Consider the following 27,354-nt stretch of genomic DNA (forward strand, 5'->3'; position numbering starts at 1 on the left):
TTTCCCCTGGAAGAACACTGATTGAGCAGAGTCCCCTCTTTCAGAGGAGAAAGCATCGCGCCAAGACTGTCAGCTGCTGCGCTAAGCAGGCAATGGCGAGACACTGGGGCCAGGTCAGGCAGAGTGTGCCTACTGAAATGCCAGAAATATGCAAATTTTACCTGATGTGCAGATCGGTGGTGGCTTTTTCAGAAATGTCTGACCAGCCGTAGTTTCAGTCTCTTCTTACAGTCACGAGAGGGCAGGTTTACGTCCCAAAACGTGGCTGTATCACCAAAACAGCGGGGTAGGCTCTGCCCATGGAAGCAAGAGGCGAGTCATCTGAGGGAGCGAAAATGTTATTGTCAGTGCACCATCCCCAGAGAATGAGTGCTGATGCGCGTGTGGAAACAAGCGTGAAGCGCTTCATTAGCTTTCTTGATCCTGCGAGAACAGGGATCTTGGCAGGTCTTCACCAGCACAGCCTAACAGCTTTGGTTTGTCCGAGGAGGAGGCTGACAAGAAGGTAAACGTGTGAGTGCACGTTTGGCACCGTGGCGCAGGGGCGGACGGCAGCAGGTTCACGCTGCCTTCGGATGCTTCGGCTTTCCTCAAGAGAACACTGAAACATTTGGCAAAATTAACATTTCTCCAAGAAAAATATCAGTTCTGTGGAAAGTGCAAAATCTCAGGGAAAAACAAACCAAACCAACACAACATTATGATTGAAAATTCTTACTGGGTTCCAGGCATAATCTTGCATGAAGGTTCCCGCGAAGTCAGCTCAGGCACTGTCTGCTTCCCCGTAGAGTTCCTTCCACGATCCAGCGTTGTTTATGTTACCTGGATTACACCGGTTTCCTCTCATTTCACTCTACACCTTGACACCTTTTTCTTATCTTTTAAATCGACAGCAGACTATGTGCAAAGCAGCAGCAAGAAACTATTCGAAATTGCTTCAGCCGATTTATTTCTGGCTGCCCCAGCGGCCTGGCCGTTTATCCACCAGAAAGCACCAAGGGCTGTTGGTCTGTCCCAGAGCATCAGGCAACTATATCAGATCCACTCACCAGCGTTCCTGAGGCCTCATGTCAGGTAAACAGGAGTATTTCTGCAGAAGAATGTGGGGTTTATGTGACGTTGCTGAGGAGCTTGTTTCCTGAAACAATACTGAATCTGCTAATTGGGAACACAGAGTCACAAATGTGTGACACTGTGGGAACTGTCACAAAGCCGAGTGACAGTCGGATAATCTGTGTGTCTCACCCAAAGTATCTCAGCTCAGCTGCTGTTTGCCATCCACAGGTAGGAAGAGTTCTGAGGCTGGACTGTCACCAGCCACAGCAACGCGCCACGAGTCCAACCCGCTGATCTCTGAGGAACAGAAAAAACAGAAAAGCACCAGAGGCAGGAGGTGCCACCTGCATTCGGGCCCTGGTGGGAAAAATTCAGGTGCCAACAAAACCAGCAATGCTGGTGCATGCGGTGCTGTTGGCAGATAATGCTGCTGAGTAAGGGGCAGAGAGGGGAGTAAGAAGCTACGGGGCTTCTTCCAGTGCTGCTCGGAAGATGCTTTTATATCACAGAAGGATTTGGGCTGGAAGGGACCTCAAAGCCCCTCCAGTGCCACCCCTGCCCCGGGCAGGGCCACCTTCCACTAGCCCAGGTTGCCCAAAGCCCCGTCCAACCTGGCCTGGAATGTTTCAAGGGTTTTCCTCAAAGTTCCTAAATTTTAATTTTGTGCAAATGGTGATGTACTAGAAATTTCCTGTGGTTTAGAGAATTTGTGTTTAACTTCTAAACCTGACTGCATAAGGATATACTAATTGACAAAAGCATCTATTAAAAGACAGTTGTAAAGTTTAGCAGTTGAAGAGCTATTAGAGAGCTAGGCAATCCTCTTAAAGTATCTACTAACCTTTCCTAACACGTAGTAGAAACACGCCATCAGTCACGTTTATTGCTGTGACTGCTGAGTGAAGCGTAAGGAGCTGAACTGATGGACTTGCTCTGAAAAGGTGAAAGTCGTTCCCCAAAAGTGAACTGAGCAGCAGTTTTAAGGTGCCATCAGGCAGTTTTTGGAGGGGTCACGCAGGAGCTCCCCCCGATGGCAGGTGGTAACCCTCCTGCTCCCCATTTGCGAGGCCGGGCTGTGCTGCGGTTCGGCTCAGGACCAGCGTCCCGGTTTGGACCGGGCCTCGAGGGCCACCAGGTCCGGCCTGTCTGGGCAGCAGCCCGGCCTAGACGAGCTGGCCCAGCCCCTGCGCAGCCGACCCTCAAAGGTGTCTGACGCTGGGGAACCCACCGCCTCCCCGGGGAGATTATCCCAGCCTGATTTCCTCTTGTGCCCATTTTCGCCGCGGCACCGGAGACCCCGGGGGGCGGTGCCCGGGCCGCCGGTACCACCGAGCGCGGTTCCATCGAGCCTTACCGAGCCGAGCTTTGCGGAGCCGGGCTTTGCTGAGCCGGCTGCGGAGGCTCGGGCGCCCCCGGCCCCCCACCAGCGCGGCGGCCCCTCCCGGGAGGAGGAGCCGGCGGCGGCGGGGCTGCCCCCGGCCCGGCTCTGCCCCGAGGCCGCGGCCCCGCCGGGGAGGGCGGCCGGCAGCGCCGGGAGGGGCGGGCAGGTGGCGACCTGCAGCCGGTCGCCGCTCGCCGGACGAAGCGCTGCGGGGCCGCTCCCGCCGCACGGCGGCTCCGCGCGCGGGCTTCCAAATTAGTTAATTTTCGCCGGGGATAATTGCTGGCAAGGAAGGAGCTGACGTGTTCCTCCCCGCGGATAAATTGCGAGCGGATTCCGCGGCGCCCGGCATTGCCGCGGCCGCAGCCCCGCGGTAAAGCGCCGGCGGCGCGCAGGGCTGCGCGGGTCGGGCCGGGTCGGGTCCGCTCCGCGCGGAGCCTGCCCTCCGCGGCCCCGGCGCTCTCCCCGCAGCCCCAGCCCCGAGCCGAGCGCTGCCGGGCCGCGGAGCTCCGCGATGGCCGCGTAGCGGCTCCCCGCAGGATGGGCGCGGCGGGCGGCGGCCGGGGCCGGGCGCTGCGGACCCTGCTCGCCCTCTGCCTGCTCGCCCTCCCCGCCGGCACCGCCTGTCCCCGCCGCTGCGCCTGCTACGGCCCCGCCGAGCTGCACTGCACGTTCCGGTACCTGCGGGCCGTCCCGCCGCACCTCCCGCCCGCCCTGGAGCGCGTCAACCTGGGGTACGTCCGACAGCGGGGCCGGCGCATCCCGGCGGGTCGCTCAGCCCTTCGCACCGCGGCGCCCGCGACTCCAGATTTAGGGCCCAGAGTAGCCACGGCAGTAAGTAAGAGCGTAGTGCCCCGCAGGATGCGGAGGCGCTGCTCCCGCAGCTGGCAAAGCCTGAGAGCCCCCAACACGGGGCGGAAATTTGGGGATGGATCACAGGGCACGCCAGGGCTTCTGAAAGCTTTGAACTCACTAAATAGATCCTTTCGTGTTACCTGAACATTTTGCATCTGTAGCGTGGAACTCGGAGCCTGAACCAGAATTCTGCTGGGAAAAGATAGTTCAGAGCTCAGACGGGGCTGGAAAATGAGCGCGTGTATTAAATCTCAGAGGCTTTGCTTGACTGTGGAATGTCACAGAATGCTAATCTCTGTGCTTTCATCTACTGAGTTTATGGGAAATAACACTTTGATTATTTCAGGCTCCAAGCTGGTTCTGTTCTGTGAGTGGTGTAAAGGGACAGGGAATAGCTTGTACCCAGGCTCAGCTGGACCCTTAACGCGGTTTCCAGCACGTGTCCTCTGTCAGACAATGAAATGATGAGACCAACCAGCAATATCTGACTGATCCCTGCACCCATAACCTCTGAAGCATCCATATGTGTACACAGAGAACAGAAAAAGATTTCATTGAAATCTTCCCCCTTGTCTGCCTTCTGCTTCCAGGCAACGTTCCCAGCTCCCGTCCGCCCTTTCCCTCCACTGCATTTGTCAGTGTTGTCCACAAGTGCCACAGACGGAGCCTCACCATTAAGTACTTTTAAGGACTCCGAGAGCCCCCCTGTGGGGCAGCCCCCCGCTGTCGGCCCCGGCCCGGCGCTGGGCAGAGCTCCCGGCGCAGCGCCGCTCCCACTGAAGGGCTCGGCTCCATTTCTGCCCCCCTGGTTAAACCCGGCCTAGCCTGTCTGTCTGCTCACGGAGATCGGGGGGTTCTAAGTCTGCGTTAACAAGCCGTGTGTGCCACACCACACCCCTGGAGCGGGAATAAAACTCCCGATGTCCAGCTGAAAAGGGCGACAGCATAGCCCGGCCGAGGGCCAGGGACTGTGGAACCCCCCTGCGCCGTGGCCAGGCACAGCCGCCCCCGCGCAGGTCCCCAGGAAGGTCACGCCCCAGTACCCCCAGTTGTACCCAGTTCTCAGTGAGGTCCATGGTCCTCGGAGACGCTGCAGCGTTGGGGAAGCCCTGGACTGAGAGGCATCAGTGTGTCGCTGAGCTCCACCCTGAGAGGAGCTCCTGGCTGTCCTGCACCGCAGCCCAGAGCCGGTGTTCCTGTGGGCACGGTTCTGCAGTCCCTCCCCACCCGCCGTGACCAGAGCCTTCAGGAAGCTGCTCTGGAAGAGTTACCAAATTTTGTGCCAACATGAAGGAAGGACTTAAAATTTCATCTTAGCAACCAGAAGTGCTATCTACCTTCAGGCATTTCCAGAGCTGTTCTTTTGGTTTGGTTCTGAGTTTGTTTGCTTGCTTGTTTGTTTTAAAACCCCTGACGCTGAGCTGCCTGACTAAACCCAGGTCTGGGGTGAAATGTCTGTTACAGTTACAACAGCTTGCTTCAACTGACGGAAACGGATTTTTCCGGCCTGGAGAAACTGGAGTTACTGATGCTGCACAGCAATGAGATAAACACAATCCCTGATAAAGTGTTCAGTGATTTACATTCCTTACAGGTAAGAGCTAAATGACCTAATCTTAATTAGGATATGACCTAATCTCATTTTTTGTTACAACTTTTAAAAAATCTGCAGTAATACTGTTAAGTGGAGACAGACCAGCGGTCTGTAGCATTGTGGTTTCCTGTTTCTGATTGTACCCACATAAAGACGAGGCCCTTCAAGGTCCAGAATCCTACGGGGAATGGCTTCCCCTCCCGGGTGGGCAGTCAGGTACAGGGCAAAGAGCACGATGAAGATACTGCTGGAGTCTGCCAGCAGCATCCCAACGGGCAACTGCACTTCAAACTTTCACATGAGAAAGATTGCAGAGCTCCAAGTACTGCATCTGTGGTGGGAAACTTGGCTTTAGTTCATTTGTTAGTAAATACTTTTTTCTGGAGGATTGTTTTCCATCCAGATTTCCTTTCCCCATCAGAGAGTCCTGTCCCTTTCTATCCTTTCTTAAAAAGAGGCTCCTACTGAACAGAAACTGAACATACTACATATAAACATTTTAATGCTTTAAAAAACCTACAGTTCCTTGGGTTTTATAATTTAATATGTATTTGTGGGCTTTTAAAATGTAGTATTTGATGCCTGTTTCGTTCTTCAACTGAAATGTTACCTTATTTATAGAATATTATCTGTATTTATGTATATTGTAAAAATTGGTAACCGGGCAGTGTCATACAGGGATCCTGGAGCTGTTGCAGTATCTCACTGGGCCGTGTAGATACTCATACGTGAAGAATTACTTACAGCACTATTTAGGAACAATCATCCCCAACTAATCGATGTACAGGTTGCACTTATCCTCTGATTAAATTTCCATCTAGAGGTGTTGTGAACTGCTGTAGAGAAGTAAGAGCATTGTAGCTGTGATGAACTAAAGAACATGAGAGACCTGAACTGCTCAGACAGGAACGCCAGGACTGGCTCAGCTGCTGGTTTTAGAGGATTAGGGGGTGGGAGGGAGAGGCAGAAACCAGCCAAGCTTTGGAGCACACAGATCCTCAGGTTTCAATAACCCCCACAAAGGCAGTCCTGGGCCTGAAAGCTTCCTCCTTAACTCCCTGCAGCTCCCTTCATAAAAGCAGCTTCTCCTCCCTTACCACCAAGCAAAATAATACTTCAACTATGTGCCAGATTTGTTCATCTCTCAGTTACAAATTTGACTTTTAACCTATCGGCAACAACATGGCACCCGAGAGCTGAGGCCTGGCAAGTATACAGGTCACGGGCACAGATCCTGAAACCGGGAGCACCCTCAGCAGTCCCACGGGGTAATCATCACACAGAAGAGCCTGCTGCATGCGGTTTTATAGTTGTAACAACACTGGCTGCCACAAAAATCACTACCACCGTTTCTGGTCAGATTTTGCTTACCCTCTTCATAAGTGTGGTTTAATTGGGATTTTTTTTCTGAATGAGAAGCAAGCATAGCTTTATATTTTTTTTTTTGTCACTGCTTTTCGTAAACGTGACTTCAGAAGTGCCACCCTGATGGGCTGCTGGAAGAAGAAAGCATCCTTCTAGTCCTACAGTTAACACTGCATTTAAAAAGAATTCCTCCTACTAAGTTTTTTTCCAATCACTTACATTACTGGTCTGGTGAAGTACTTTCACTTCACAGAGTAACCATTAATCAAATTTTGTTAGGAGTCTTACAACAATATAACATGGGTTAATACTGTATGCTTGTTTCTTTTTCATCAACAGGTCTTAAAAATGAGCTATAACAAGGTCAGAGTACTTCAGCAGGATGTTTTTTATGGTCTAAAGAGCCTGGTACGGTTGCATATGGACCACAATAAAATTGAATTTGTAAATCCCAATGTTTTCTACGGACTCACAACACTCAGGTTGGTCCATTTGGAAGGAAATTTACTTAAGCAGCTTCATCCAGATACTTTTGTCACCCTGTGCTATAGCCAAATATTTAAAATATCCTTCTTGAAGCACATATATTTGTCTGACAACATGTTGACTTCACTACCACAAGAAATGTTCTCCTACTTGTCTGAGCTAGAGAGCATTTACCTTCATGGAAACCCGTGGTCCTGTGACTGCCGTCTGCAGGGGTTTGCAGAATGGGCAAAAGAGAGACCAGGTGAGCTGAAGGCTTCGCTTACGCTTTCTAACCATGTTATAGCATCTTATTCTTTTTGATAAAGGCAGTTGTCCTTTATTTATTTATTTATTCTCCCAGGAAAGCCTGGGAGACAGGATTTTTGTGGGCGCATGTAATCAGGATAAACAGATCGACACCATTCTGTTTCCCAGATTGACTGAACCTTGTGGTCTTACCCCATTCCCAAGCGCAGCTCTCCTGAACAGAACGTTTTCCTTGGCCAGGCCAAAGCTTCGGTGCACCAGGAGAATCCACTGGGAATAAGGAAGCTGGTTCCCATGTAACTGGCAAGAGCAAAGGCCACACTGTACTCGATTCTGTGAAAAAGAAATAAGGAAGGGGACTGGGGGTCTTTCCCTGTTGCTGCCCGGGCAGAGGCTGCACTCCCGGCGCAGCGTTGCCCCCGCGGGCTGGCCACGGGCCGCAGCAGAGCCTCCCCCCAGGCGTAAAACCGCGGGGACGGGGGTTGCGGGCGGAGCTGCGGCAGCAACGGCCCTCCAGCAGTTGCATCAGAGGAAAGTCAGAGGTTTTCTGTTACTTTAGGTTTGATAGGTTACTTTAAGATAAACTTTGTTATTATTTTATTGAAGAAGACAACTTGCTGGTAGCTCTATGTCTTTTTTAATACTAAAAATTGCATCACAAAAGCTCACTGCATTTTTCTTCCCTTCAGATGTTACAAAGTGCAAAAAAGACCGAAGTTCTGGTGCTCAGCAATGCCCAGTTTGTGACAGCCCCAAAAACCGTAAGGGCAAAAGCTTGGTGGATATCCCTTCTGCATCTTTAGCCTGCACCAAGCCAGCCATACAGGACGCCCTGAAATTTAAAAACCTCACAGTGCCGGATGATGGGGATTTCAGTTCCATATCTCCCAGGGACTTCATCGCTCCTATAGGATCCATGATTCTGAACATGACTGACCAAGCAGGCAGTCGAGGTGACTTGGTTTGCAACATCCAAAAGCCTAAAGAAATGTCCCCCATCTCATTTGACAGAGAGGGCAACAGTACAGTGCTCAGAACATCGCTCTCGGCATTTCTCGTGTGTGGCATCGAGTATGAACACATTCAGCAGCTATGGAGCATCCTGGCACTGTACAGTAACTCTCCCTTAAAACTGGAAAGGAATGTCCTAGTGACTAACGTGCCTTTTATTAGCTACAAATACAAACAAATCTACTCTGAACAAGATGAACTTTTTACCAGTATAGAGACTGACCTGAGAGCCGACCCATCCTGGTTGATGCAGAGCAAAGTGGCACTGCAGCTCGACAGGACAGCGACCACGCTGAACACGCTGCACATCCAGTACTTCACGGACGCACGGATTATTCTGCCCAGCGCTGACAAAAAACACGTGAGAAATAACTGGACCATCATCTCCAGGGACAACAAAACACGCACAGAGCACACTGTCCTAGTCGGGGGCACCGTAGAACTGGAGTGCCAAGCAGCTGGAGAACCAGCTCCTGCCATCGCGTGGATACTGGCTGATGGGAGCAAAGTTCGGGCTCCCTACATCAGTGAGGATGGAAGGATCACGGTGCTGGGAACTGGGACGCTGACGTTACGGACGGCTGACACTTTCGACACTGGGCTTTACCACTGCATAGGCACGAGCTACAACGATGTGGATGCTCTCACGTTCAGAATTACTGTGCTCGACCCTGACGTGGAACACAACAGCGTAAACGGAGCCCAACTTTCTGCGTCTGTCGGCAGCACACTCGACCTCCCCTGCACAGCCAGTGCCATCCCGGATGCTGCCGTCAGCTGGGTGCTACCTGAGCGTGCGATTCTTCACCATTCTGTAAGAAACAAACATATTTTTGACAACGGTACCTTGAGAATACAAGGGGTAACAGAGCGAGACAGCGGGTACTTCAGATGCGTTGCAGCCAACCAGTATGGTGTTGATCTTCTGGTTTTCCACGTGTTAGTCAGAAAGGACAAAACCACCCTAAAGGAAAAGCACGTGGCTGGGGGAGAATGGGACGAGGGTGATGGATCTGGCAACGCAGTGCTGGCCTCTGCTACAGCACAGGAGCATCCTCCAGCTCCTCGAGCCACCCTGACAGCGAAGAGGGAATCTGCTGTCTCAGCACCCAGAGATGGGGCGGCAGAGAGTGCGCATGAAGGGAGCAGCTACGGGAGGGTGACTTACAGGCACTACAGGGACAAACCACGGCGGCGGTTTAGGGGACACCGGAGACAGTTTGTTTCCTCAGCCAGGAGAGTCGATCCACAGCGCTGGGCAGCCTTTCTGGAAAAAACAAAGAAGAACTCAACACTGGTAGAAAAACAAGAAGTTGCATCAAAACCGCCTGTTCAAGTCCGTAAGCTCTCAGAAGTACCTGGGGATGAGGAGGAGGCATCTGGTGATCTCGTATCTCCAGAGGAAGAATTCATGATCCCAGTAACAGAGACGGCCGCTCCGGGGAGAGCCATGGAAAGTCTGGTAACTGCGGGGCCCGAGGTGACCACGAGCAACACTCCTGCCAGGAAATCCTCGCTCCTGGCTGCAGAGGCAGTAACTCCCCTTCCCTCTCCCTCTTCACAGTCTGTGTCTTCTGGCAGCAGAAGGCCACAAACATCTCTAAAACCTACAACTGCAAACTCACGGGAAGGATCTGATTTAAGTCACATATCAGCAAATGGTATAAAAATATCAACTGCATCAAATGGAGCAAGTAGAACATCTACACTCTTCCCTGTTGGGCTAAGCTTGGTACAGTCTGGGGTAAGTAATAACCAGCATTTAAAACTTGTATCTACAACACCCATGACAGATGTTACGGACACCAGCAGGTCTGTAACTTCCCAAAACGCAGTGGAGAAGCAGAATGTTGTCACCGAGTCTGCTGATAATATTTCTACCAAAACAGATCACCAGGTACCTGTCGTGACAGTCAGCGAACCAAGTCCTGAACTTGGTCCCATTTATTCTCTTAACACTCAGAAACGAGTAACTCCTAAGCTGCCGTTGGCCTTGGCTATTGTTCCTCATCAGCAAATTCAGATTATTCAGGATGCTACAACTCACACCCCACAGGCCCAGCAGCAATATGGGAGACAAAGGAAAATTTCTGGTAGGAGACGAATTGTTAGACCAGGATATATTGCAAGTACGAAAGAGCACAGATACAACTTTGGGAGGCCAGGATCTGCCAGAGGAAGTACAGCTGTGGCTCCAGATGTTCAACCAAATATAAAGGATGTATCAAATTTACCAACTTCAAGTAACTTAGGCAGCTCCATCAACCCATTTAGCCCAGAAGTGCCTCTGTCCTCCCCCTCTGCCATGACTGCGCCGCCGGAGCACCCCGCGGGTACTCACCAGGACACGGCGTTGCTTGGGGGGGAGGAGAACGAACCTGGGGCCAGGCAAAAAGCTACTACAACAGTCTGGCCTTTCTTTGCCAAGGGCACCCAGGACACTGCTCAGTGGAGACTGGGGAGCAGTGCTCCATTGCAGACAAATGCTGACAGAGTCCAACCCTTCAGCACCACACTACCGGCGGCAATCCACCCAGCTCAGGCTGCTGCAGGAATTACACACCCCCTGAGCACAGAGACAGCTTCTGCCCCCGAATCAGTCTCACCCAGTGTTAAACCTCAAACCTCACCCCAAAGTTCCCAAAGAGGAGAAATGACTTGGGAACATCTCTCTGGAAATGGTGCTCAAAAAGAGGTTCTGAAGAAGCTAGAAAAACAACAGAGAGAGACGCTTCCATCAACAGAGATGTCGGCCGTGCTTCCTGAAACTACAGCAGCCTTGTCTCTGCCCAGGGGGTCTCCTTTGCACTTTCTGCCTCTTTCAGCAGGTGGGAATCACAGCAACGGTTCCTTGTCTTTAAACAAACTCGTTCATTATGGCAACAGTGACCCCACTGCAACCAAAGGAAGGGATGTGACAAGTCTGGAGCCAACAGTTGCCCCTATTATTGCTCCTCAGAGTGACACCAAAATCACCAAAAGTAAAATATTCAGAGTGGGAAGAAAGAGAGGTCAGAGGAGGAGGAGGCCACCTAAAATGTCTACACCAAGTGTGACTGCAGGGCACAGCGCTGCCGCGGTCCCGCCGGTGAATACAGCCCCGTCTGTGGCGACAACAGCCAGATCGGTGGCTGTGCCCGCGAGTCCCACGCCCACAAAACCTCCCCCGGAGAGCTGGAGCGTGGCCTCGGGGACGGCAGCGCCAGCGCCGCGGCTCCTCAGCACGCCCGCGGCAGCAGGGCCGGGGGCTGCCACCGCCACGCGGCCACCCGCCACCCCGCTCGCCCGGAGACACGTCCCCGCAGCCACGCGGCCACCCGACGGGCACGTCGCCCAGAGCCCCGCCACGCCGGGACCTGCTCGGCAAGGCAAAGCCACCGCAAGGGCAGGCGAAAGGAAAACGGAACACAGAGCTGTCCAAGGGCACCGTGCGGCACAGCCCGCGCTCCCGGCCAGCGCGGAGCCGAGCGCTCGGCCTGCCGCCCCGCTGCCCGCCCCCCTGGCGCTGCCCGGCCCCCCGCCCTGGCAGGAGCCGCCTGCCGCGGGCAGCGAGCAGGGCAGCCCCTCGGTCGTCAGGACACGGACCCGACCGAAGTCGTCCCAGGATGTGGCCCCGTCTGCTGCTCGGGGCGGGAGGGAGGAGGAGAGCGCTGCCGGGGGCCGCTCTGAACCTGCCACTGCTGATCCTATCGCCTTGGACGCCTTAAGCAGAAATAATTTTGCAAAGCCCAGAATAATTGGAGGAAAATTAGCTGCTTTTACCGTGCTGGCTGATTCAGATGCTTTTATCCCTTGTGAAGCTACTGGTAACCCCCGTCCAACAATACAGTGGACCAAGGTATCGCCAGGTAAGCTTGATGAACCCCTACGATTTACCTTCCAGTATAATCCTCTACTCGAGTACAGCTTCATTTAGCAGTCCTGTGAGATACCAGTGGAAAGATGAACTTGGAAACAGTGAAAAAGAAAGATATCCCAGCACTCTTGCTGGAGTGTCTTACTGCTAATTATGAAAAAGTTCTTTAGGGGAATAAAGAGAAATCTGTGATCTATATTTAACTGTAATTCTGTGCTTACTGTGAGAAGATTTCAGTAGTTACTGTATGTTACCTGCTGTTACAGAACAGTGAGACAAGCGAAAAGAGAAATCTGTGGTAACAAAGCATCAAATCAAGTTAAAGCTATACCAAAATAGTTCTGAATCTGCAAAGCCTAGTCACAACCACGCCAAAGCCCTTTGGGGTCTGCACAGCCCCATCTGTTTGGTCCAGACTTTGTCTCTGCTGAGGACTAGGTTTTGGTTTGTTTTAAAGCTTTGTCACTGGCTATGCAAAATACTATCATTTCTCTTTCTGAGCACTAGTGTCTTACCTGGGCAAAGCAGACAGGGCCAGGGGAAGTGTTTTCAGGGACTGAGCAGAGAGGAGGAGAAGAGAGAGGTTCTGACGTGCTGCGCTGTCGTGCCCTTGCTTTCGCAGGGACGGAGGCTCCGGAAGGCCGCGGGGAGGGCAGGTGGCGGGTGTTTACCAATGGCACGCTCGCCATCGCCCGGGCGGGCCTGGGGGACCGCGGGCAGTACCTGTGCACCGCCGCCAACCCGCTCGGCACCGCCCAGCTCCTCGCCACCCTGTCGGTAGTGGCCTACCCGCCCCGCATCGCCGGCGGGAGGTGGCGGCTCCTCACCGCGCACTCCGGGAAGGCCGCGGCCGTGACGTGCAGAGCCGAGGGCCGGCCTCCTCCCACCATCACCTGGGTTCTGGCAAACAAAACACACGTCTCCGACTCTTCCGTGGGGAATAACGGTGTTCGTGTGGAACCCGACGGCACTTTAATTATCGAGGAAGCCACTGTTTACGACAGGGGCCTCTACACATGTGTGGCTAAAAACCCAGCGGGCACCGACACGCTGGTTGTAAAGCTGCAGGTCGTTGCGGCACCACCCGCTATTCTGGAAGAGAAGAGAGAACGTGTCGAAGGAACCATGGGGGAAAATCTGAAACTTCCTTGCACCGTGACAGGGAATCCTCGGCCCGCTGTCCACTGGGTGCTCTTCGATGGCACAGCGGTGAAACCTCTGCAGTTTGTAAACGGCAAGCTGTTCCTGTTCGCCAACGGCTCCCTCCACCTCAGCACTGTCGCCCCTGCCGACAGCGGGAATTACGAGTGCATAGCCACGAGCTCGACCGGCTCGGACCGGAGGGTGGTGACCCTCGTGGTGGAACGCAGAGATACGCTTCCAAAAATAGCCACCGCCTCACGAGAGGTGACTCGGTTGAACTTTGGGGATCAGCTGCTTCTGAACTGCACAGCGACGGGAGAGCCAAAGCCCAGGATCATCTGGAGGTTACCCTCCAAGGCAGTGGTCGACCAGTGGCACAGGTAGGAGTCTTGGTCTTTTTCCCCATTTCTTTGAAACCTCAAATGCTGTTTTCTCTGGTGCTTGTGTAAGAGACTGTTACATCACAGAAACACTGCGCTGTGAAGGAAACTCACTTTTAGATGTTTAGCAGTGGTGGAACATCCGTGATGATGGTGTGATCTTATACGTCAAATAACAGATCCCATCCGTTGTCACAAGTGAGTGGGGTCTTACCAAAATGGTCGCAAGTCATAAAGAAAAACAATGTTAATCATGCACTGGCTGAATTTTGTCATTTTATAGGAGGAGAAGTTCTTTGTAAGAGGTGTGCAAAGCAGGACTCAGGAGGAAGAGACTGCTGTAGTCTCCAGCTCTTTGTTCCATAATTCTTTTCCTCTTTTTCCCCCCGCAACAGAATGGGAAGTCGAATCCACGTCCACCCCAACGGGTCCTTGGTTATCGAGGCAGTCACTGAAAAGGATGCAGGCGACTATTTGTGTGTTGCCAGAAACACCATCGGAGACGATCTAATACTGATGAAAGTCAGCGTCACCATGAAACCAGCCAAGATTGACCAGAAACAGTATCTCAAGAAAGTGGTGCCGTACGGGAAGGATTTCAGAGTGGACTGCAAGGCCTCCGGGTCACCCGCCCCAGAAATATCCTGGAGCCTGCCCGATGGGACGGTGATCAACAACGCGATGCTGGCAGACGACAGTGGCCACAGGTCGCGCAGGTACGTCCTCTTCGACAACGGGACTCTGTACCTCAACAAAGCTGGAGTAACGGAGGGAGGAGATTACACCTGCTATGCTCAGAACACGCTGGGCAGGGATGAAATGACGATACACGTCACGGTTGTCATGGCAGCCCCTCAGATAAAGCACAACTACAAGACACACATGCAGGTGAAAGCTGGAGACGCGGCATTACTGGACTGTGAGGCCGTTGGAGAACCCAAGCCAAAAATATTCTGGTTGTTACCTTCCAGTGACATGATCTCCTCGTCAACAGCCAGACACCTCCTGCACGTCAACGGGTCTCTGTCGGTCAGTCGAGTCAAGCTGTTAGATGCCGGGGAGTATATGTGTGTTGCTCGGAATCCTGGAGGGGACGATACAAAGTTGTACAAACTGGATGTTGTTGCTAAACCACCCATCATAAACGGTTTACACATGAACAAAACGATCATGACAGTGACGGCAGTCAGGCATTCAAAGAAACAAATTGACTGTAGGGCAGAAGGGACGCCCCCCCCCGAGATTATGTGGATCATGCCTGATAATATTTTCCTAACAGCTCCATATTACGGGAGCAGGATTGCAGTACACAAAAATGGGACGCTTGAGATTCGGAACATAAGGCCTTCTGACACAGCCGAGTTCATCTGTGTGGCCCGTAACGACGGGGGTGAGAGTATGTTGGTGGTGCAGCTGGAGGTAGTGGAAATGCTGCGGCGACCGACATTTAAAAATCCATTCAATGAAAAAATAATAGCAAAACCAGGGAAAGCTACCACGCTGAACTGCTCCGTGGACGGGAACCCTCCGCCAGACGTCAGCTGGATGCTGCCCAACGGCACGTGGTTCTCCGGCGGCATCAAGACCTCCCAGTTTCTGACAGGAAGCCACGGTACCCTCACCATCTCCAGCCCCGACACAGCCAAAGCAGGGAGGTATCGCTGTGCTGCCAGGAATAAAGTCGGCTACATCGAGAAGCTGCTCATCGTGGAGGTTGGCCAGAAGCCCAACATTCTGACTCGCCCAGCGGGGCCAGTGAAGGGCATCAGCGGGGAGTCGCTGTCGCTTCACTGCCTGTCCGAAGGGAGTCCCAGGCCAAGGACAGCGTGGACGCTGCCGGGCGGCTCCGTGCTGGAGCGGCCGCAGCTCGGCAGGAAGCACGTGCTGCTGGAGAACGGCACGCTGCTCATACGGGACGCCTCCGTCCACGACAGGGGCGACTACGTCTGCAGGGCCCACAATGACGCCGGGGAGTCCTCCCTCACCGTTCCTGTCGTCATCGCGGCCCACGCCCCACGGATCACCAACAGGCCGCCGCGGGCCGTCCACACCGTACCCGGCGCGGCGCTTCAGCTCCACTGCGCGGCACTGGGAATTCCAAAACCAGAGATTTCCTGGGAGCTACCCGACCGCTCCGTGCTCTCTACGGACCACCGAGGCCGAGCGTCGGGCAGCCAAGTGCTTCACCCCTCAGGGACGTTACTCATCCAGAACCCCCGGCCCTCGGACTCCGGCACATACAAGTGCACGGTGAAGAACCACCTCGGCAGTGACTTCACGGTCACATACGTTCACGTCATCTGAAGTAAGAAACGCAGCACAAAGGAGCCTCCACAAAGTTGGCAGCTGGACCGAGCTCAGTCATGGAGTGAGGTTAATCAAAGGCAGCCCCAGGCTAAATACACCCCCCACAGTCAGTCTGCAGTGGCCGTGCAAAAAGGAGAGGAGGGACCTGGGGGAGATGAGGTCCAGCATTAGTACCTGGCATTTGTTCTTTCAGTGATTAAACAGACAAATTAATTTAACAAACTGGAGGCGCATTTGCTCTGCCAGCAAACAGGGAATATCAAATAAGATTACGTTTCGGAAATGTACCTAGAGATCTTCAGTAGAGGACAGACTTCTTCAGTGTGAAATGCCCCGTGTGACTGTCATGAGCACGGATCACATAAACCAAGAGTATCTGAGAACCAAAGAGCAGATTTTATTACGATGCAAATCACTGTCTCAATACATTCGAATATTTAGTATGTTTTGTAATAAATATTCAATGGTGAAACAATAGTGAAGTATTTTTAATAATACAGCTGTTTCACACAGTCTTTGCGGAGCTTTGGGATGATATGTACAGAACAGCTTTGTTCTTGTTTTTAAACAAGAGAGTAAGCTCTGTTTAGTGCTGTTCACAGTAAGTACAGACTGTGTGTAGCTCAGTGGCATTTTCCTATGGTCGCAAAAGTGTTTTTTAAAAATTTCTCATGAGAAAACAATTGCATCAATTTGTGTATATATTTAGAGCTCTGGTTTCTCAATTCAGTAGACAGGTCTAAGAAGCAACCTTTGGTAGCGAGGGAAAAATACCTTCACAATGGTAGATGGTCATCAACACCTTTTACACTAATGAATCACGGATTGGACTGGTCAAATCAATCTTCAAAATAGATGAAGCCAGTAACTACAGCTCAGAATTTCTTCCAAAGAGAGAGATTAACGTTAGAACAGAGGGGTCAAAATACCTGCACCACAGATTTTCCCCTTAAATTTGCAGATCTGGGAGGAGGGTTGGCGCTGGCCCTACACCCCTGTGGTGCCGCAGCCGGCACTGCCCGAGCCCTCCTGCTCTCTCCGGCCGCAGGGAGGGCCGAGGCTGTGGGAAGGGCTGGGGGCAGCCGTCCCCTCCCTCGCGCACAGCTCCAGCTCTCCGCGGCGTTTGAAGGAAGGAGAAGCCCAAGAAGGGGCAGACGTCCCTCCTGGGCCCGCAGGACGCCGCTGAGGGGGGCTGGCGGAGCCCTCGGCGCCGTGACCACCCCTGAGCCGCCGCTTCGCGCCCGGCAGCGAGAAGGTGTTCAAGCACCCGGAGCTAGACGCAGACTCTACCTCGTTTGACCATGTCACAATCAATTTTGCGAGTTTTAAATTTTCTTTTATTCAGGACTATAAGCTCAGCTTGGATTGCTTTTGTGCCGGTTTGATCATTTTCTGACGCCGACCACACACAGTTTGCTGGGCGTGTGTTCCCAGCTCCTGCAGCATGGGCGGAGCAGCAGCCACAGAATGGTCACAACAGGTGAATCTCACCAGTTCAGATGTGTAAGAGCTTTAGCTACTATGAAGAACAGTTAAATCTCCTTAAAAAACGATTAGAGCAGAATATATTTTGACCTGAGTAAGACTTACCAGAGCAGAAATACTTTTTACGTAAGACTTACCTGACTGTCATAAAAACCAGTCAAAACCTACTTTTCCTCAGATTTTCGTGCAGCGAGTATTGATTCATTAGCTGGCTGCTCGGCCTCCCACGTCCTCTGAAGCTTGTTCCTCTGTCCCCACAGAGCACCTGTGATACCATCCAGAAACTCTCTGTATGGTAGATTAAGCAAATTGAATTAATATAAAACAGGGAGAAGATATTCCTATGTATATTTAAAACACCCTGCCCTTTCAAAATGAACACAAAAAAAATCATACAGGCTAACACCTAAATTACATAAAATAGTCATGTTTATTCCATTTTTTCAACTCCGAGCAAAATTATATGTGTATGGGTCTGAACAATAACGATTTGTTTGTGGTAATTCTGATTTATAATGTGGGTTTGCACCCAGCTGACGGTACCAACCCCCCCGGCACCGGACACTCACCGCACGGCGCTGAGGGCACAGATGGGGCATGGGGAAAACTCCTTCGGGGCGGCTTTGGCGCGAAAGACCCGCAGGAAGGGCTCGGGGGCTCTGCCACCCCGCTCCGTCGGCGCGGGACACGCAGAGCTTTGCTGCCTGCGAGGTTTCCCCGGGCGGGAGGAGCGGAACCCGCCGCGGCTGCGGGAGCGTCGCTGCCGGACCCAGCGCCCGTGGTAGAAACACCAGATGTCAAACGCTGCTACTTCTAGTAGGTTTATTAACGGTACATTGTGGCTTTTAATATAAACTTTAAGAAGTTCTAATACAAGCAATAAACCCACTTCAGCACCTTCTTACCACAATAAGAGCAAGAGAAAATTGGTAGTTTAAACAAAGAACTTTATAAAGTGCATATGAAAATTACAGTCAAATTAACACAATTTAAACTGATGCTTGTTCTACCAACAAAGAAAGAGGTGAACATTTTAATGAACAAATTAACTTTTATGCCAAAATCGGAAGTGCCTTTCAGTTCAGTAGTTTGGTCCAGTGCAGTTCTTAAAAACAAAAAAAACCAACCCCCCCACCCCAAGAACTCACAACAAAAACAAAAAAACACAATAAAAATAAAATAAAGAAGTGTTTCCTTCAAATAAATAAATCCAGCATTCTTCGTCCTCTTTAAAAGTAACAGGACCTAAAAAGCACCAAATTCATAAAATCTGCAATAACATTCTTCAAATAGGCCCACAAATCCATACATTTAAATCTAGTTAAATGCAAAAAAAAAAAAAATATCCCCAAACCCAAAAAACCCACCTTGTTACATATTCACATCAACTGCAGCACAAAAAATAAGTATTGAAATAATAAGAAAACTAAAGTCTGCTTGCTAGCAATAACTAGTGCATTGGATTTCGAATGGTCTGTTCTTCAGTGCAAAGGGAACGCGGCGCCTCCCTCCCGTCTCGGGGTCAGAAGTGCGAGGGGTGCCCGTACTGGCTCGCTCCGGGCTGCGCCTGGTTGCCTGGGTGTGACACAAAGGGACCCGTTTGTGCCCGACGTCCGCGCCCCGCAGCGGCACACCCCCCCCGCGTTCCACGCCGCCACTCAGCACCTTCCCGCGGGTGTGACGGGGCCGTTTCCTCGGGGGGATGGACAAGCGGGGGGACACCAGACGCCACCAGCCCCGGCCCTGGGGGTGCCTCGGGCTCCTCCGCAAGCGGCGGGAACCCCCGGGATGTGCCAGCCCCCGAATCCCGGTCCCCCGCCGCTGCAGGGAGCAGCGTCAGCAGGTGAATTACTCACAGGGCGATACCGGCGGCGTTTAACACGCGGAGCGTCTCCAGGCGAGTAATTCCACGCTGCGACACCCCCCGCGCCCCCACGCACAGGCACGCGCAGGCACTTACTGGAGAGCTGCTTCTGGAGCTGCCTGACCAGCGCCGCCGTCTGCTGCTGCTGCTGCGTCTGCTGCAAGCCGGGCCGCGGGAACTGCGGGAGCAAGGGACAGGCCGGAGCAACGCGCGGGCAGGGGTGCGGGCAGGGGCCCCCGCGCCGGGTCCTGACTGCACCTGAACAGCACGGCACGGACGCACAGGGCGTCTGGAACTCCCAGGACGTTTGTCCCCATCGTTCCCTGAGGTCTGACACGTTTCCAGTCGTGCCACGGATCTCGCCTGTGTCCGGCCAGACACAAGGGACAGGGTCGGTCTCTGCCCTTTCGCCCTCCGCAGAGGCCGCTCTTCACCTCACAACTCCCTCTCAGCAGCTTTGCTGTCTGCATTGCTCAAACAACACACAAATCAAAGCTGCAAATCAAAATGAACAGCCCTTTCAGCGATTTTAAACACTCACATGTAGTTGGAGCAAAATAGTCAAAAGAAGCATCTAGAAAAATATTTTTTCCAGGCAGGCAGCACTTTGGGTAAGAGCAGGGTGAGCACACGCAGGGGCTGCTCCCGCCGTGGGCCCCCAGGCAGCTGGGCCAGCTCCTCACTGAGCACAAGCAGCCCCGTCCTGGTCCTGACCACCAGTCACCCACAGGGATGGAGACGAGGCCCCTCCAGTCCAGGGCATTAAGCACAATGGGATGAGACACAGAAAGCTTCTGAAGAAGTCTGCTGTTAGTGAATTAAATCGTGACTTCAATCACTTTGAAAGTACTCCCAGTGCAAATGCCCTGACTTTCACAAATTCACACACTATTTATGCTTGCATCAAGGCAGAATTTAGCCTTTGGTCCATCTGACAGCACGCTGACCCATGAAGTCTATTTTTCAGGATGGGCAGGAGAACAACTGCTTCGCCTTCCTTGCTTCTGGCTGTCATTCAGAAAAAAAATCATTCTCCATTAACTCTGATCACTTGCCTGCGCACCGGAGCACCAAGCGCGTCGCCCGCCACTGACCGACGACAGACAGCCGGTCTGTGGTGCCGCGGGACGGACACCGCCGGGGCCCAGGCTCTGCGTGGGCACCACCCGCCTCTTCCCTCGGACAACGCGTCACCGTGTGACAGAAGCGCGCCCGGGCAGCAGCTCTCGGAGCGCCGAGGATGGAGCTGAGGGCGCCACTCCCCCACCCTCACCCCAGGAGGGAGGCGGTGCTGCGCGAGGCGCTGCCGTGCACAAACCAAACCAGCCTTCCCCACCTTCTGTCTGGGCCTCAGGCCTCCGAGCTTAGAGTTTCCCAAGTCCCAGAATTTTCTTTCTCATTAGATTTGGTGAAAACGCCTGTGCTTCTAATTAAGTGATTTTCTGTGCTTCTGCGCAAGGACACACAACACATCGGGCCAGTCTGAAGACCTGACGTGCTGAACAAGACCAGAGTGATCCGGCACTTTAATGACATTGTGCCGCTGCAGAAAACGCCCCTGCTTTGTTTCAGCGAAACCTTTTGCTTACTGAAGGGAGTTCCAGCGTTTTACAAGACTCCAGCACCTCTTCCCTTTCTGAAACTAAATCCTTTCCTTAGAATACATTGTGCAATCTTCTGGCCAACAGTCCGGGGTAAATGCTGAGGTTAGTCACAAGCATTAACCGTGCCAGGGCTTCTCGAGCCACGAGACCAGCACAGGGAGCTTCCTGCTGGTACGTGCTGGAGGGGGAGCCCACGGCCAGGCAGGGGCTCTGTCTCTCTTGTGCAGTCTGTTCAAGATACAAATGCTACTAAGAAGACCTCAAAAATGCACTGAAATTATCTTTGATAGATATCAGATAAACATCTTTCACTCATCCTTACTCTTGCACTTACAAGCTGCCCCCCAGTTTCTCTGTCAGATCACGTTGATTAATGCTTTTAAACGCAGAAGCCAGTGATTCCACCATTACTGTCTTTTCCCCATTTTTCTACAGCAAACGTTTTCGAGTTATCCTCACCTACCTTAAACGTGTTTTAAATTTCCTGCCCAAATACAGGAAACAAGCTCAATGACATTGTAAATTCAGTGGACGTGTCCATAAAAGTTACTTGGTAGGGACAGTGATTTGGTACAACCATTCACTAAACCATAAAAGGCTCCAATCAGCATAAAGAAATGTCTCAAAAGTCATTTTGTTTGTACAGTTGTCTTCATGCAGCTCTGTTTTATGACCAACGATTCCATTTAACAGGTTCTTTGAACAATAACCCCCCTTTTTTTCAGCAGTACAGCCCCAGGCCGGCGCCCCGTGCTGGGGGGAGTGTGGCTGCTCGCACACCCGCTGGCCCCTGGTGCCTCTGCGCCCAGGCTGCTCCTGGTGACACAGCAAAAACGAGGAGTAGCCTCAGTCATACACCTCATCCTGCTTCCACTTCAAAATATTACAAAGACAGAAAAATCCAGCAATTTGTATGCATCGGCGGCAACTACAGATTTCTCACTGACCTTCTGTTTTTAAAGTTAGCAAGGGCTATTTATTACTACTATATTAATTAAGATAACACCCATAAAACTGCACAGCACAGCAAGCATAAACAGGAAAAATTCATCCCTGCAGTAGTAAGGTGTTAATTTACACCTGATACTACGCAATGGTATCTTTAGACCCCCAGGAAAAAAAGATCTCCGCCTCTTCATCAGGGCTTACAGCACCTGGTTCTGTATCAGGTTTTCAAAATACTCATTTATTTATGCTGCACTAGGAGTAAGACTGAGGGTGACTTTAAAGCACCTCATCATTTTCCCCCTCTGAAATCACACAAAGACATTTAAGGCAGTTGGTCTGGGCTGTCCTGTGGTACTGGTGATGGGAGAGACATATAGAATTAGAAAAGCACCAGTACCCATTTTTTAACTATATCCCCAAGTATTTCTCAGAAGAACGGTTATGGGGGGTTACTGGTATTGTTTGGGATATTAACGGTTATTTTTAAATCAATACTCCTAAGTGTAACTTCAGAAAGATACGTTGCTATGAAGCATTTGAACTTTTCCTACACACACACAGATCTCTTTTCAGTGTGTTGTCGTTGGCCCAACTTTGGTACCAGTTTTGACTGAAGTGGTGAAGGCGCAGGAGGCCGCAGGGGCTGAGCGGGGCAGAGCAGGAGCCCCCCCGCCAGCCTCCTCCCGCAGCCCTTCGGCACGACGGGCACAGCGACGCGGGCTGCTGGGGACAGACACACCCTCCCCTGCCCGTGGCGGGACAGGACACCCTGCCCGGCCCTTACCGCTGCGTCACCACAGCCCGGCTCGGCACCGGCTCTGCCCATCGCCAAAACGGGCCGGTGGCCACCCGCGCCGGGCACGCGGCGGAGCGGCGGCGGCACCCGAACCCCCTCCCCGGGCTGCCCGTCGCCAACAACCCCCCCGCCCCGTGGCAGCCCTCACACCTCCCCTCGCACCTCCCTGCAGCGCCCGGCCCTCGCCTCTGCTTACCAGCGGCTGCTGCGGCTGCACAGGCTGGAGACCAAGCGCCTGCTGCGGCCCCGCCGGCGGCTGCTGCTGCTGCAACTGGAAGAGGACAGGCACTGAGCCAGCTGTGCCGTGCCGGGCCATGCCGTGCCATGCTGTGCCACGCAGGCTGCTCTGCAGAACCACCCGGCACGGCACCAGCCCCAGCGCTGGGTGCTGACGGCCCATGCAGGAGATCAGCCTCACAGCCCCCCACTGCCATCGTCAGCCACACCAGGCTGACAAGGAGCAGAGTCAACAGACAAAAACGTGCTCGGAGGCCGGTATATTTAGTTTACCACGGCAGCAGAATATTCACAGAATCACAGAATCATCAGAATCAGGCTCAGCCGCTTCAGACTCGACACGGCACAGGCAAGCGCGTGACACCATCACCCACCACAGGGGTGTCTGCAGCCCTCCCCGCACCCAGACGCCCGCCCCTGCAGCGAGTCCCTCACCTGGAAGAGCCTCTGCTGCCGCACCTGCTGCTGCCTCTGTCTCACGGGCTCCGGGGGCAGCTGCGCCGAGCCCAGGGCCGGGTGAGGACCCGCGGCCGCCGCACTGTCCAGTCCCGCTCCGACCAGCGAACTGGGCTGATGGCTCAACCTGATCGGGGGAAAACCAGGGGGGAAATTGGAGAGAAAGGCACATTTAATTGCTAGTGAACCCCTCTTTGATTCCTACAGTTTACTCCGAGCAAAGCCCGGGCAGCGGCGGGGGCTCACCGCTGCGAGCCGGGCAGCGGCTGGACGTAGGGCGCGGGCTGCGGCGGCAGGTACCCCCCGGGCTGCTGCTGCATCTGCCGCAGCCGCTCCACCAGCGCGGGGCTGGGCTGGGCGCCGGCGTACGCCCGCGGGTTGTAGCTGGGGGACAGCACCACGGCCCCGGGCTGCTGCTGCGGCTGCAGGGGCAGCGGCGTGCTGTACATGGTGTATCCGGGAGCCATGCCCTGCAGGAGAACCGACACAAGAGTCATCTTTACATCAGCTGAACTGGAAGAGAAAGAGATGATGGCCTTCACCAAAGAGCCAAGGCTGGGCGAGCGGGGGCCAGCCAGGGAGATGCCATGCTGTACCCATGCCCCGACCCGCGAGCCCCCACGGGCTGCACCCCGCCTCGGGGGGGTTCGGGCAGCGGCAGCACGGTCCCACGCAGCAGGACGCAGCCTGCACCCTGCCCCCTTCCCCGGGCCAGAGCCCCGCTCTGCTCCACAGCTCCACCTCCCTCTTCTGTTCTCCCCCCTCGGAATCCCAAGTACCAGAATGACCACGACATAATTAAGAGTTACTGTTATCATTGTCTTGCCAGAAATCGGCCACATTTCAGGCTTGACACTGAAGTAGGCTTGCCTTTACCAGCAACATCAGGAAAATCTGGGAAGTGACGGCGTTAAAAACGTTTATAAGTGGCAGCCTGGGGGGACCACAAGCACCCTCGGAGGAGGCCTCCCTGCTACCCAGGCCGGAGGCACGAGGAGCAGGCTGGACTAAAGCTGCTCTGTTCAAGCGCGTTTCCCGCGGCGGACGGTACCTGCGCCTGCTGCAGCCCCGGGTACTGCGGAACCTGCGACGGGGGCCGAACTTGTGGGGTGAAAATAGCAGCTTGGTCCATGGGCTGCCCCTGAAAGACACATCGCCCGTCAGGTGCGGCCTCCGCAGCCCGACCAAGTCCCTTCTGGACACAAACCCACCAAGTTGTGCCCTGAAAAGTCACAGAGAGACTCGAGCGCTTCCTTCAAGACAGCACCAGTGCTCAGTGCCAAACTGCTGAACTGTATTTGCTTGGGGGGGGTGGAAGGGTTCCCTGTGGTTTGATTTCCCACACTACTGTAACACTGCAGCAGTGAAGAAACAGCCCTTTACCGAACAGGGGTCTTGCAGACACCCTTTAAAACGGGGCGCTGCAGAGGATTAGAAAAAAAATATTCTGGCCATCTTGGAAGACAGTACATTAAATTATAGAGGAAGCTTAGAGTGAACGAGAATCTCTGGTATAAATACAGCTGATACCTTCCTAAGGCTACCTGTTAACAACTTCCCCCCAGATGACTCAGGCAAAATGCCGATTAGCAGCTTTTATGATGATGTACAAAATACCAGTATGATAAATGGGTAATGCAAGCACCTCCAGCTCCCAACCAGTACAGCCTGGAAACACACTCGGGTCTGTGGTCAGCAGAGAGCTTAGGTTGTTCATCCCAAACTGCCTCAATATTTATGCTCAATTAATGGCAAATCATTTAAAAATTCCAACTATAACTGCATTAGTATGTTTTGAAGCACCAGAAAAGAGGAAAAAATAAACTGTTGGACTTAGTTTCAGGACCAAGGTTGGAAAAAACTGGTGAATGAGAAATTTGCCAAGGATACAATCGAGTCTGTGGTTTTTCTGTGGACTGCGATGCTGCCCAGCTGCACCTGATCATTTTGAAAACCAATGTACTCAGAAAAGCTCAGTGGCAGTCTGGAGCTGGAAGCAGTGATGCTCCTTCCCTCTAGCTGCCATGTCCACCCCAAAAACAAACAAAAAATCCACGTTCTCCAGCAAAGCCTTTGCCATTTTAATCAGGATATCCTTACGGAGATGGATTATAATTTAAGGCTAAAAGTGACTTTGATAACACACTGCAAGCAGCAATGTTACAGGGCTACCTGGTAGAAAAGAGAATCCATGTGGGATAAAATCCTGAAGCCCCGCTGGAACTGTCCCCCATTACCTGCTCCCCCCCTTTAGTGCTCCCCGTGCCAAATGTTACCGAGTGCGTAAGCCCAGCCAGCAGTCCTGCCGTTCAGCTGCTGGTTTGGACTGGGTTTAAAAACGTGCACCCTCACCCACAGACCTGGGGAACGAGCAGAGGTACCCACTGCAGTCGGGACGCGCTCAGGGAAGCGGGGTGGTGCGGGGAAAGCGCCCCAGCTCCAGGTGTCTGACCCGAGAGGCGAGAACCGCTGGGAGGGGGCTGCGCTCACGGCCCCCGCCTGCGGCAGGCAGCAAACAGAGGGGGCGAGATGCAAAACGAGGGGCAAAGCTACCACAGGGTGCCATGGGGGTTGTCACACACTCATTTTTCATACCTTCCTTGCTGTTAAAAACAAAGAAAAAGCCTGAGCCAGGCTCTGTGCCAGGCTGCGGGACCACGGCTAAAGGGGTCGCTGAGGAGCAGAGACGACAGCGGGGAGCTCTGGTACAGTAGGAGGCAGAAGCCTCACTAAAGATTTGTTTTAAAAACAGGCCAATATCTCATGGAAAAACTCTGAGAAACAAATTAGGGATATAGGAGGTGTGAACAGAGCAACATCTACCAGTCCTGACAAAGGGTCCGGGTAAATAAAATTTATCTGGAAAAACATCTGCGAAGTCAGACAGGGAGGTCTCAAAACAACCACCTGATAGGTGAGAGACTGAAACGCTGAACAGGACGGACATCTAGCAGATGGGATGCACATACAACAGGCATTAGCCAAGTTCAGCGGGAAGGTACTCAAGTACCTAAGGTTTTTCTTTTTTTTAAACAGAAGCAAAAGAAGAGAAACAAAAAAAGAACAATAATTTCTCTGAGCAAACTGCTTCTGAAGCTTCTTCATAGGGTGCCATCCCCAGGATAGATAAAGATGTAACCCAAAATCACCCAAAGGTGAGATCTGGCAAAACCATGACTGATTTCTAGAAAAAACGGTGCTTTAAGCTTTTCCCCGCAGCCATACAAAGCCCCTGGAGGGATCTGCGGGAGCTGGTCGGAGTGTGCCTCTCTGCGACAGCGGGAGCAACGCCCTCCCGACAGCGTCCCTCCAAAGCCAGGGCAAGTTCTGTCAGTGGAAATCGGATTAGGCCCTAATTCTGTAAGAAAACACTAAATAATCAGCTGCATGACCCCAGCAACACGAGTGAGTTTTGTCCGCCGGCCGCTCCAGGCGCAGGGAGGTGGCGGGCGCGGGCCGGAGCAGAGCCTGCTCCTCGGGGCGGGACGGGGCAGCCTGTGCCGGGCACCGGGCGAGCTCGCGGGCTGCCAGAGCGCTCTGCATCCCTCAGCAGCCCAGCAGATGTTGCTCAATCCAAAGGGACTTCTCTCTCCAGGCAAAATTTAGTAGAGTTAATGAGACATGCAGGCTGACTGCTGCCGGCCAGAACTGTGCATGCACGTCCAACAGAAACGGAACAGAAAAAAAGGAGAAAAACCCCAAACACTTTTATTCCGTGCCGATGCAATGTTACCATTCTCTGTTCTGCTCGCACCCTGAATTGAAGCAAACCTCACTGCTTTCTCCTGTGACAGTATGTGACCGCAGTGTGTTGGGAAGGAATTTTCTTTTCTAGGTGATGCTGGGACTGGCAAAGGCAACTGGAGCAGCCATGGCACTGTAGGGTGATTCTGACCAAAATCTGACCAAATCGGACTCAGAAGTAGGCAGTGAAACACTAACACGTATTTAGAGAAGATGATGACGACGGATTCGAGAGACCTCCCTGTACTTGCTGCCTCTCGAGGTGTGCCTAATTAACTGCAAGTAGGGTGATCTATACCCTGCTCTACACGCCACCAGCAATGACAGGAATGATTGCACATAGATAAAACATGGACAAGAGGGGAAGCAGCAAAGCCTTTTTAAAAACACATCTTGCTTTGTCTTTCCAATTAGTGCTTTTATCAGCATTGCAGTTTCCTTAAGCCAGGATGAAAATCCTGCAAACTGATTCCCAGCCCTCCCGCATGCAGCCGCTGCGCTCCCTGGGCGAGGGGGTGCCAAAGCGCATCATTCTCA

The 27,354-nt window shown here is 52.9% G+C and overlaps 3 protein-coding genes across 6 annotated transcripts in view; 2 read left to right on the forward strand and 1 right to left on the reverse strand.

Moving 5' to 3' along the window:
* Window positions 1–2,977: 2,977 nt before the first annotated feature.
* LOC141963317 (immunoglobulin superfamily member 10-like) lies at window positions 2,978–13,380 on the forward strand. The gene is made up of 5 exons (XM_074912505.1): window positions 2,978–3,171; window positions 4,757–4,886; window positions 5,040–5,208; window positions 7,676–11,845; window positions 12,476–13,380. The coding sequence occupies exons 1-5, from the start codon at window positions 2,978–2,980 to the stop codon at window positions 13,378–13,380; spliced, it is 5,568 nt and encodes a 1,855-aa protein (XP_074768606.1).
* LOC141963352 (immunoglobulin superfamily member 10-like) lies at window positions 4,803–16,109 on the forward strand. Its single transcript, XM_074912598.1, has 2 exons — window positions 4,803–4,886; window positions 13,772–16,109. Exon 2 carries the CDS (start codon window positions 13,773–13,775, stop codon window positions 15,678–15,680), a length of 1,908 nt encoding a protein of 635 aa, XP_074768699.1. The 5' UTR covers window positions 4,803–4,886; window position 13,772; the 3' UTR covers window positions 15,681–16,109.
* A 1,908-nt stretch (window positions 16,110–18,017) lies between these two features.
* The window catches only part of MED12L (mediator complex subunit 12L), a 134,459-nt gene continuing 125,122 nt past the window's right edge, over window positions 18,018–27,354 (reverse strand). For 2 of the 4 annotated variants that reach the window (XM_074912727.1, XM_074912726.1), the window contains 6 exons: window positions 24,125–24,214; window positions 23,320–23,543; window positions 23,029–23,200; window positions 22,577–22,645; window positions 19,129–19,210; window positions 18,018–18,743 (listed from right to left, as the gene is read on the reverse strand). In XM_074912727.1, the coding sequence (XP_074768828.1) occupies window positions 18,691–18,743; window positions 19,129–19,210; window positions 22,577–22,645; window positions 23,029–23,200; window positions 23,320–23,543; window positions 24,125–24,214 (690 nt within the window). In that variant the 3' untranslated portion in view covers window positions 18,018–18,690. Of the gene's footprint in view, window positions 18,744–19,128; window positions 19,211–22,576; window positions 22,652–23,028; window positions 23,201–23,319; window positions 23,544–24,124; window positions 24,215–27,354 lie in introns of all 4 variants that reach the window. The other 2 variants (XM_074912725.1, XM_074912724.1) reach the window with 1 other exon arrangement.

The sequence above is a fragment of the Athene noctua genome, chromosome 8 (genome assembly GCF_965140245.1).
Source record: "Athene noctua chromosome 8, bAthNoc1.hap1.1, whole genome shotgun sequence".
Taxonomy (NCBI): domain Eukaryota; kingdom Metazoa; phylum Chordata; class Aves; order Strigiformes; family Strigidae; genus Athene; species Athene noctua.

Coding starts and splice junctions, on each gene's coding strand:
- LOC141963317 (XM_074912505.1), top strand. CDS start 2,978: ATGGGCGCGGCGGGCGGCGGCCGGGGCCGGGCGCTGCGGACCCTGCTC. Junction 4,887..5,039: donor GTGATTTACATTCCTTACAG/GTAAGAGCTAAA, acceptor ACCCACATAAAG/ACGAGGCCCTTCAAGGTCCA. Junction 11,846..12,475: donor GTGGACCAAGGTATCGCCAG/GTAAGCTTGATG, acceptor TTGCTTTCGCAG/GGACGGAGGCTCCGGAAGGC.
- LOC141963352 (XM_074912598.1), top strand. CDS start 13,773: ATGGGAAGTCGAATCCACGTCCACCCCAACGGGTCCTTGGTTATCGAG.